Source organism: Nomascus leucogenys, chromosome X, assembly GCF_006542625.1.
Source record: "Nomascus leucogenys isolate Asia chromosome X, Asia_NLE_v1, whole genome shotgun sequence".
In the NCBI taxonomy this organism is placed as follows: Eukaryota; Metazoa; Chordata; class Mammalia; order Primates; family Hylobatidae; genus Nomascus; species Nomascus leucogenys.
In genome coordinates, this window is record NC_044406.1 from 73,977,479 (window position 1) to 73,988,970 (window position 11,492).

The window sequence follows — 11,492 nt, forward strand, 5'->3', positions numbered from 1 at the left end:
CTTCTGAGGTGTCTGTTCTGTTCTATTGGTCTATCTGTCTGTACCAGTACCATGTTGTTTTGGTTACTGTAGCCTTGTATAGTTTGAAGTCAGGTAGCATGATGCCTCCAGCTTTGTTCTGTTTGCTTAGGATTGGCTTGGCAATGTGGGCTCTTTTTTGGTTCCATATGAACTTTAAAGTAGTTTTTTTCCAATTCTGTGAAGAAAGTCATTGGTAGCTTGATGGGGATGGCATTGAATCTATAAATTACCTTAGGCAGTATGGCCATTTTCACAATATTGTTTGTTCCTATCCATGAGCATGGAATGTTTTTCCATTTGTATGTATCCTCTTTTATTTCCTTGAGCAGTGGTTTGTAGTTCTCCTTGAAGAGGTCCTTCACATCCCTTGTAAGTTGGATTCCTAGGTATTTCGTTCTCTTTCTAGCAATTGTGAATGGGAGTTCACTCATGATTTGGCTCTCTGTTTGTTATTGGTGTATAAGAATGCTTGTGATTTTTGCACATTGATTTTGTATCCTGAGACTTTGCTGAAGTTGCTTCTCAGCTTAAGGAGATTTTGGGCTGAGACAATGGGGTTTTCCAAATATACAATCATGTCATCTGCAAACAGGGACAATTTGACTTCCTCTTTTCCTAATTGAATACCCTTTATTTCTTTCTCTTGCCTGATTGCCCTGGCCAGAACTTCCAACACTGTGTTGAATAGGAGTGGTGAGAGAGGGCATCCCTGTCTAGTGCCAGTTTTCAAAGGGAATTCTTCCAGTTTTTGCCCATTCAGTATGACACTGGCTGTGGGTTTGTCATAAATAGCTCTTATTATATTTAGATATGTTCCATAACTAGTTTATTGAGAGTTTTTAACATGAAGGGCAGTTGAATTTTGTCGAAGGGCTTTTCTGCATCTATTGAGATAATGATGTGGTTTTTCGTTGGTTCTGTTTATGTGATGGATTACATTTATTGGATGGATTACATTTATTGATTTGCGTATGTTGAACCAGCCTTGCATCCCAGGGAGGAAGCCAACTTAATCGTGGCAGATAAGCTTTTTGATGTGCTGCTTGATTCGGTTTGCCAGTATTTTATTGAGGATTTTCACATCAATGTTCATCAGGGATATTGGTCTAAAATTCTCTTTTTTTGTTGTGTGTCTGCCAGGGTTTGGTATCAGGATGATGCTGGCCTCAGAAATGAGTTAGGGAGAATTCCCTCTTTTTCTATTGATTGGAATAGTTTCAGAAGGAATGGTACCAGCTCCTCTTTGTACCTCTGGTAGATTTCGGCTGTGAATCTGTCTGGTCCTGGACTTTTTTTGGTTGGTAGGCTATTAATTATCGCCTCAATTTCAGAGCCTGTTATTAGTCTATTCAGAGATTCAACTTCTTCCTGGTTTAGTCTTGGGAGGGTGTATGTGTCCAAGAATTTATGCATTTCTTCTAGATTTTCTAGTTTATTTGCGTAGAGGTGTTTGTAGTATTTTCTGATGGTAGTTTGTATTCCTGTGGGGTCAGTGGTGATATCCCCTTTAGCATTTTTTATTGCATCTATTTGATTCTTCTCTCTTTTCTTCTTTATTAGTCTTGCTGGCAGTCTATCAATTTTGCTGATCTTTTCAAATAACCAGCTCCTGGGTTCATTGATTTTTTGAAGGGTTTTTTGTGTCTCTATCTTTTTCAGTTCTGCTCTGATCTTAGTTATTTCTTGCCTTCTGCTAGCTTTTGAATGTGTTTGCTCTTGCTTCTCTAGTTCTTTTAATTGTGATGTTAGGGTGTCAATTTTAGATCTTTCCTGCTTTCTCCTGTGGGCATTTAGTGCTATAAATTTCCCTCTACACACTGCTTTAAATGTGTCCCAGAGATTGTGGTACGTTGTGTCTTTGTTCTCATTGGTTTCAAAGAACATCTTTATTTCTGCCTTCATTTCGTTATGTACCTAATAGTCATTCAGGAGCAGGTTGTTCAGTTTCCATGTAGTTGAGCGGTTTTGAGTGAGTTTCTTAATCCTGAGTTCTAATTTGATTGCACTGTGGTCTGAGAGATACTTTGTTGTGATTTCTGTTCTTTTATATTTGCTGAGGAGTGCTTTACTTCCAACTATGTGGTCAATTTTGGAATAGGTGTGGTGTGGTGCTGAGAAGAATGTATATTCTGTTGATTTGGGGTGGAGAGTTCTGTAGATGTCTGTTAGATCTGCTTGGTGCAGAGCTGAGTTCAAGTCCTGGATATCCTTGTTAACCTTCTGTGTCATTGATCTGTCTAATGTTGACAGTGGGATGTTAAAGTCTCCCATTTTTATTGTGTGGAAGTCTAAAGTCTCTTTGTAGGTCTCTAAGGACTTTCGCTTTTTGAATCTGGGTGCTCCTGTATTGGGTGCATATATATTTAGGATAGTTAGCACTTGTTGTTGAATTGTTCCCTTTACCATTATGTAGTGGCCTTCTTTGTCTCTTTTGATGTTTTTTGGTTTAAAGTCTGTTTTATCAGAGGCTAGAATTGCAACCCCTGCTGTTTTTTGCTTTCGATCTGCTTGTTAGATCTTCCTCCTTCCCTTTATTTTGAGCCTATGTGTGTCTCTGCACGTGAGATCGGTCTCCTGAATACAGCACACTGATGAGTCTTGACTCTTTATCCAATTTGCCAGTCTGTGTCTTTTAATTGGGGCATTTAGTCCATTTACATTTAAGGTTAATATTGTTATGTGTGAATTTGATCCTGTCGTTATGATGTTAGGTGGTTATTTTGCCAGTTAGTTGATGCAGTTTTTTCCTAGCATCGATGGTCTTTACAATTTAGCATGTTTTTGCAGTGGTTGGTACTGGTTGTTCCTTTCCATGTTTAGTGCTTCCTTCAGGAGCTCTTGTAAGAAAGGACTGATGGTGACAAAATCTCTCAGCATTTGCTTGTCTGTAAAGGATTTTATTTCTCCCTCACTTACAAAGCTTAGTTTGGCTGGATATGAAATGCTGGGTTGAAAATTCTTTTCTTTAAGAATGTTGAATATCGGCCCCCGCTCTCTTCTGGCTTGTAGAGTTTCTGCTGAGAGATCTGCTGTTAGTCTGATAGGCTTCCCTTTGTGGGTAACCTGACCTTTCTCTCTGGCTGCCCTTCCAACAGACTTGCAGCTGAGGGTCCTGACTGTTAGAAGGAAAACTAACAAACAGAAAGGAATTTTTTCCTTCATTTCAACTTTGGTGAATCTGACAGTTATGTGTCTTGGGGTTGCTCTTCTCGAGGAGTATCTTTGTGGTGTTCTCTTTATTTCCTGAATTTGAATGTTGGCCTGCCTTGCTAGGTTGGGGAAGTTCTCCTGGATAATATCCTGCAGAGTGTTTTCCAACTTGGTTCCATTCTCCCTGTCACTTTCAGGTACACCAATCAAACGTAGATTTGGTCTTTTCTCATAGTCCCATATTTCTTGGAGGCTTTCTTCATTTCTTTTTACGCTTTTGTCTGTAAACTTCTCTTCTCGCTTTATTTCATTAATTTTTCATTAATTCAATCACTGATACCCTTTCTTCCACTTGATCGAATCAGCTATTGAAGCTTGTGTGTGAGTCATGTAGCTGTCGTGCCATGATTTGCAGCTCCATCAGGTCATTTAAGGTCTTCTCTACACTGTTCTAGTTAGCCATTCATCTAATATTTTTTCAAGGTTTTTAGCTTCCGTGTGGTGGGTTCGAACATTCTCCTTTAGCTTGGAGAAGTTTGTTATTACCGACCTTCTGAAGCCTACTTCTGTCAGCTCGTCAAAATCATTCTCCATCCATCTTTGTTCCATTGATGGCGAGGAGCTGTGACCCTTTGGAGGAGAAGAGGTACTCTGGTTTTTAGAATTTTCAGATTTTCTACTCTGGTTTCTCCCCATCGTTGTGGTTTTATCTACCTTTGGTCTTTGATGCTGGTGACCTACAGATGGGGTTTTGGTGTGGATGTCCTTTTTGTTGATGTTGATGCTATTCCTTTCTGTTTGTTAGTTTTCCTTCTAACAGTCAGGACCCTCAGCTGCAGGTCTGTTGGAATTTGCTAAAGGCCCACTCCAGACCGTGTTTGCCTGGGTATCCCGAGCAGAGGCTGCAGAACAGCAAATATGGCAGAACAGCAAATATTGCTGCCTGATCCTTCTTCCGGAAGCTTTGTCCCAGAGGGACACCCGCATGTATGAGATGTCCTGACTCACTATTTTTGTATATTCTGCAAGCTAACAGTGATGGTTGAAAAAAAATCAAAAGAACAATATTTCATAGCAAGTGAAAATTACATGAAATTCAGATGTCAATGTCCAGAAATAATGTTTTATTAGAACATACCCACACACATTGATCTATGTATTGTCTATGGCTGCTTTTAAACTACAATGGCAGAGTCAAGCACTTGTGACAGAGACCATATGGTTCACAAAGTCAAAAATATTTACTACTGACCTTTTGCAGAAAAGTTTGCCAATTCCTCTTCCAGAGAGAGGGCATGTGCCACATATGCATGACCCATGTCCCCCTTATGGTAGTTGCCAGATTTTTTGTGGATTCAGAGACTAAATAGCCAAACTCAAAACCTCTTAAGGGCAAAATCGAATTTCCTACAGTTTTTTGGTGCTGTGGAGACAGAAACTAGTCAGACTGTCAGTCAGAAGCTTGGGAGTGCCATAGGTGAACCGGGAGGAACCAGAGGTTAACTGACTCTTACTAAAATTAGAACGCAGCCCAGACCCAGCTCAATGCCTGACTAGATTGAGATGATAAGTGTTTCACCCTTTGTAAAGAGAGAAAGGGCACCCCTGTCTGGTGCCCTTTATCTTCTGGAGCTTCTACCTTTCTTTTATACATAATGTCCAGTATACAAACAAACAAAATACTAGTTATGCAAAAAGGCAGGAAGATGTGACTGACAGTCAAAAGAAAAAATACATAAATATAACAATAACAGCAGACCCACAGATGACCTAAATATTGAAGTTAACTGAAAAGGACTTTACAATAACTATAATTAAAATATTAAATAGAAAAAAAGATGGACAAAATGGATGAAAAGATGGAGAATGTCACAGGGACTTGGAATCTGTTAAAAAATTCTAGTGGATATTCTAGAAGTGAAAAATACAGTACCCGAAATTAAGAACTCATTGGATGGGTTTAACAGCAGACTATTTACCAGAAAGCACAGAATTAATGAATTCAAAGACAAGTCAATAAAAAATAGCCAAACTGAAGCACACAGAGAAAAAAGGAATGGAAAAGTTTGAGAAAGTACTTTATAGTGACTAGTGTCTTTAAGTATTTGAGTTGCTAAGAAGCTGAATGCTGAATGTCATCCTGATTTTATACACAAGAAACCAAAAGAGAATTTGTAACAATTCTAACTTCACTAGCAATTTATTAGTTATCTGTCTCTTTTTTTTGTAACTAACTTGCTTAAAATATCAATGAGATAACATGTGAACTAAATTATCAGTTATGTGATATTATCAGATACCACATAAGGGCTATTTGAGACTATAATTCATTGCTGTCTTATAACTTTAAACATGTTTCTTTCCTATTTGTAATAACACCAACTTTTTGAATAGTCTGCTAAAAAGCTTTAAGCAGAAAATGTTCTTATTAGAGAGCAAGGGTATAAAATTGCAAAGGAATGCATCATGATGATTAGGGCATTCAGATTCAAGAAGAGTTTTATGACAGCTTATTCTTTGGGAGTGTAAGAGAGCCCTTAATCCATTGAAGAGATGAAGACATTTCTAAGAAAGATATAATTCATAGTTGCTTGTAAGAGCATGAGATGAAGCTTTTTTTTTTTGAGATGTTGTCTCGCTCTGTCACCCGGGCTGGAGTGCAGTGGTGCGATCTCGGCTCACTGTAACCTCTGCCTCCCGGGTTCAAGCGATTCTCCTGTCTCAGCCTCCCAAGTAACTGAGACCACAGGCACCTGCCACCATGCCCAGCTAATTTTTTGTCTTTTTGGTAAAGACGGGCTTTCACTGTGTTAGCCAGGATGGTCTTGATCTCCTGACCTTGTGATCCGCCCACCTCGGCCTCCCAAAGTGCTGGGATTACATGCTTGAGCTACTACGCCCGGCCTTTGAGATGAAGCTTTTTAAAAAGATGAATCAAATGACAGGCCAAGTGGTTCTAAACCAGAGAGATCCATATCACAATTACTTGAGGGGTTTTTTTTTTTCTCAAAATTCATAGGTCCAGACTCTACCAAGAATTGTAAATCTGAATCTCCAGAGGTGAGGCCTCTAAGCAGGTGGATTTTAGGAAGAGCTTTACAGGGGATTCTGATACATATTACTCTCGCTAATAATCTCTGTTTTAAGTTGTGAATAAATTAAAATCTTGAAGCCTTTTAAGAAGTTTTGAGGGGTGATATAAAGGCAAAAGAATGTTTCTAATTCCGGAAATTGGGGTAAGCTGAATCTTTCACCAAACTTTGAACAAGAATATAAATTAAGGAAGTATTTAGAAGTGCTAGAGAACTTAGTTGATGGACATTGTTAAGCAAATTTGACACATTGAGATTTACATAAAATAATTGTTTGTCACATGCCTACTATATAGTGTTTTCTGCTTGATAAAACTTGTTGCACACTTTTCACTTGTACTGAGCAATGGTTCCCACCAGATGGCTGTAGAGATACAGCAGAACCACCAGTGGATTCCTAACCATTTTTTGTGCTACAGCCTCTTCTCAGAATAATGTTTTCAAATGCAGAAAATAAAACACATAGTAATGTATGAACTTCCTTAAGTGTATTAAACAACAATATCTAACAATAGGTCTAACAACTTTTAATTTTTAAGTAGCAGTGAGTGTGAATATTTTGAGATAATCTGCAACTATAATGTAATAAGATATCTGTGATTTCTGTTGGTGACAAAGAAATCTAAGGTACTGCTGATACTATTGTGTTTTGTTGCCTGTATACATTATTGAAGACAATGTCCATTTAACTCAGAGGTAAGTGAAAATAATGACACATTTTCCTCATCCAAGTTAATAGATCACATGAGTTCTATAACATACCCCCAGAGACATGAGGTTAAGAATTTATTCTGTGGAGAGCTGCATTACCTGTACCATCATCAATATTAATTACTTATGAATCTGGTTGTTTTGTTAATATATTTGGTGATGAAGTTACACATAGGTGTGTCACACTGTAAAATATGTTTCAGAAAAGATAGGTATAAGATAAATCATTATATTCCAATTTCTCTCCTTTGTTTTCATTATAAAACTAAATTAAATTCTTTTATGCAGAAAAGGTATGGTTCCCAAATGTAATAAAATCAATTTTGAAATGAATCCGATTTTGAACATATTTAAAATAAAAACAAATTTCTGAAAAAATGTTTGTAGTATTATGTCACAAAGTAAATATAAAATAGTTGTCTCTTGCCTACTTACCATGTACAAGGTATTATATGCGGCAGTTTGTGTGCATTATCATGTTTAGTACTAAAACTAGTTGTATGAGATTTTTACTGCTATAAACATCATTTTAAAGAAGAGCCTGGGTTGTTATGTTGTGGTCAGACAAATGTAGATTCATTCCTGGCTCCACCACTTATCAGCTGAATGACTTTGGTCAAGTTAACCTCTCCAAATTAAAATTTTCTTATCTGTAAAATAAGTACAATGTAAAAATAGTATCTGTTTCATGGTGGGATTATGAGATAATGCATGAAAATAACTTAGCTACTTGCCGGGGACACAGGAAGCTTGTCAAGATCACCAGTGATCCACACATTGCCAAATCCAGGAGTCGATTCTCAATCTCCATCTTATGCAATCCATCAGTAACCTTTGACACAGGTTAAATTCCGTCCTCCTTCAATCTCTTCACTTGGCCTGTGGGATATCTCTTGCTCTTGGTTCTCTTACCTCATTCACTGGCTTTCCACCTCAGTCTTCTTTCCTACATTCTCCTAACCCTCTTAACATCTTCTAATCTTAACCCAAAAGACTCATTTGTACTCAGATGTTTAGTAAGCAATTCAAATTTAACACATCCAACACTTAATGATTCATTTGTTTTCCCCTAAACCTGCTTCTCCCACATTTTCCCCTATCTCAGTAAATATCACCTCCATTCTTCCAGTTTCTCAAGTTGAAGAGTCTCTCTCACAAGACATAGTCCATTTAGGAAATCTTGTCCATTCTACCTTCAACATTATCCAGAATCTGGTACCTTTTCACCACTTCTACTGCTACCATCCTAACTAAAGCCCTCAGCATGTCTTCTGGAGTATTGTAATTGCTTTCTAACTGGTCTCCCTGCTTCTATCCCTTGTTTCCCTATAGTTTCTTTTCCCCATAGCCAAGAGTGATCTTTTTAAAAACATAGCATCATTCACTCCTCTACTCAAAATTGTCCAGTAGCTTCTCATCTCACTTAAAGCCAAAATCTTTACCATAGCCCTGTGTGACCTAGCTTTCCATTATCTTTTTGATCACATCTCCTATCATTCTGTCTCTCACTGCCTTGCCGCCACCCCTACATACACCACATTTGTCTACTGTGTTTCAACCATATTGGTTCCTCAGACATACCTCAGGTCCATTACACTTGCCGTCTGCTCATCCTGGAAGACATTGCCTGCTGGTATCTATAGGGTGCACACCCTCACCTCCTTCAGTTCTCGGCTCATATATCACCTTTCCAGAAGGCTTTCCCTGGCTGCCCTATTTAAAATTACAAATCACCTAAGCACTCCATATATCCTTCCTTGTTTCATTTTTTCACATAGCACTTCACCACCATCTGATATATATTTAATTAGTTTGTCTGTCTCACCTAACTGAAATGTTAGGTCTGTGTCACCAGAGATTTTTATCTGGTTTGTTCACTGCTATCTTCCCAGTATCAAAAATAAATTTGTTAAGTGACTAATTTTTCTTTTCATTTTAATACTTTATCAGGTGCAACACAGTTTATGCCTGACCCCAAGCTCATGGATCACGGGCAGTCCCACCCAGAAGATATAGATATGTACAGCACTAGAAGCTGAAGTAGACTGCATACAGAGACTACACAGAAAACTACAAGATGTGTGACATTGCAAATAATGATGAAAAAAATCATGTAATGGGTAACTGATACATAGAGTATTACTTAAACCAAGTTTTTCCCTTACATCTCCAAATGTGCAATTTGATAAATTACATAAGTGGTTAACACACAAACTGTGAATGCAATGCAAACAATATTGAATGATTGATGAGGAGACTTAGGAAGAAGTATTAGCTTGCATTTGATGACCTTTAAGGGCACTTAAAAAAAAAATGAAGACATGAATTCTAGTGAGATTAAAATCTAAAAATACATATATATGTATAAAGACATACATATTTATACATATAAACATGTATTTCTGCTCTAGCTTTCCCAGATTAATGCCAGTTAAATTAGAATGGTGTATGGAAAGGTGTGTTTCCTCTGGTTTTTTTTTTTTGTTTTTTTTTTTCCATTTCCTAGAGCTGGAATAAAATATCCATGTTTTATGGGACTTGAGCTTGGCTTTGTCCCTTGGTTTTGTTGATGTTAATTCCTCTTAAATATCTAAAAACATCTCTACCTATTTGAGAGGGCCATATGCTACACAGGCTTCCTAATACTGCTTAGCAATCCTTCTGCTGGTTCCTAAGTGGTTTACTATTGTGTTCCCTGGAAGAGGTATTACAAACATTTTATTCTCCTCAAGCCTCTTATAACTGTCAAAGTTGACTGTGCCTCCTATTTCATAGAGAAAAAAGTAAATTATTAGACATAACCATTCCCAAAACTTCTTCCCATCTACCTTCAAAACTTACCTCTTTTCAGCCATGCATCCCCCTTTTCTAAGACATGTTTCTCTTTGTGTTCTTGACCTCATTCCTTCCCATCTAAGACCATATTCCACCCTGTTTAATTTCTAGTCTTTGGTTTCTCTTTTTACTAGTTTCTTTCCTCCACCTCTACATAGCTGCAGGTCTTCTCTGTCTTAAATCAACAATAACAAAACAAGACAAAAACCTTTCCTTAACTTGGCCTCTTCCCTTGAACTATTTTTTCTCTCTCCTTCCTATAATTGTTATACTTCTTTAAAAAGTAATTGTTACTTTTTGACCAAAGTAAATATTGTCCCTTTTTTCCCTACTTTCAAGTCCTCTCTATCTTGTGACATTCTGGCCTCCATACCTGCTTAATTTTTTTTGAGATAGGGTCTTGCTCTGTTGCCCAGGCTGGAGTGCAGTGGCACAAACACAGCTCACTGCAACCTCCACCTCCCAGGACCAAGCAATCCTCCCATCTCACCCTCCCAAGTAGCTGGGACTATAGGCACCCACCACCATGCCTAATTTTTTGTATTTTTGGTAGAGACAGGGTTTCACCATGTTGTCTAGGCTGGTCTCGAACTCCTGAGCTCAAGCATCTGTCCGAATCAGCCTCCCACAGTGTTGGGATTCCAGGCGTGAGCCACCGCACCCAGCCCCTACTTGAATTTTTATGTCATTATTGACTCTTCACCACTCTCTCCTTGAAACTCACTTATCCCTTTGTTTTCTATTTTTCCTGCTTTTGTTATTCTTCATTTTTCTTCTCTTGCTCTGAATCCCTTAAATGCTGAGGCTGCTCAAGTTTCATCCCTAGTCCTATTTTCTTATTCTATATGCACTCTCATTTTCATTTAACAGACTTCACTGGCTTCAGGCACCGTTTGTTTTATTGTTCATATTTTCAGTCCCCATATCTCTCTAGTGCTGTAGACCTTTATTTCTACTTATTAGTTATATTTACCTAACATCTCATAGATATGCCAATGTCAATGTGCCTAAAACAAAATTGTCTCTACCTCCCGCTCCTTCAAATCTATTCTGTCTTCTCTAATCCTATAATTACTGTCCCTCAAGTCATCATCATCACTTTTCTGGGTTACTGTAATAGGCTTCAGGCTAATTTGCTCACTGTCAATCTTGCTCTCTCTCATTTCAGAATACGTTCTGCTTGCAGGTGACAGTAAACTAGTTAAACAAATATTTAATATTAGCTTAAGCAAAAAAAAAAAAAAAAAGGCCTATCCTATTTATAGCCTAGAATTAGGCAGTATAGTGTTGGGACAGTGGCTCATTGGTGCTATCAAGGACATAGACTTTTTCTCTTTCCACTCTGTCCTCTACAGCATGCTGGTTTGTTACCTCATGGTCACAAGATGTCTGCTGTACCTCCAGGGAGCAGATACACATTCAAAGTAGGCAATAGCAGATAAAAATGTACACAACATGCATCTGACTCCCTTTTATCAGAAAAGTAAATGCTTTCTTAGAATCTCCTCAGAAGACCTCTGTGTATATCTCAACCAGTACTTGTCATATAGCCACACACTTAGCTCAAGGAAGATAGGGAATAGGGAAATCATGTTTCTTTTCCCCTGTGGTGAGGAAGGCAAGGGGTAAGGGGTTGGGAACAGGTGTTGAGTGAAAGCTAACATACAGAATCTGCTACCCTAT

The 11,492-nt window shown here is 38.1% G+C and overlaps 1 protein-coding gene across 2 annotated transcripts in view; it reads left to right on the forward strand.

Moving 5' to 3' along the window:
* Nucleotides 1–9,273, forward strand: part of APOOL (apolipoprotein O like) — an 81,013-nt gene extending 71,740 nt beyond the window's left edge. For both annotated transcript variants that reach the window (XM_030807195.1, XM_012498793.2), the window contains one exon: nt 8,925–9,273. In XM_030807195.1, coding sequence (XP_030663055.1) covers nt 8,925–9,013 — 89 coding nt within the window. In that variant the 3' untranslated portion in view covers nt 9,014–9,273. The remainder of the gene's footprint in view (nt 1–8,924) is intronic.
* Nucleotides 9,274–11,492: the final 2,219 nt, after the last annotated feature.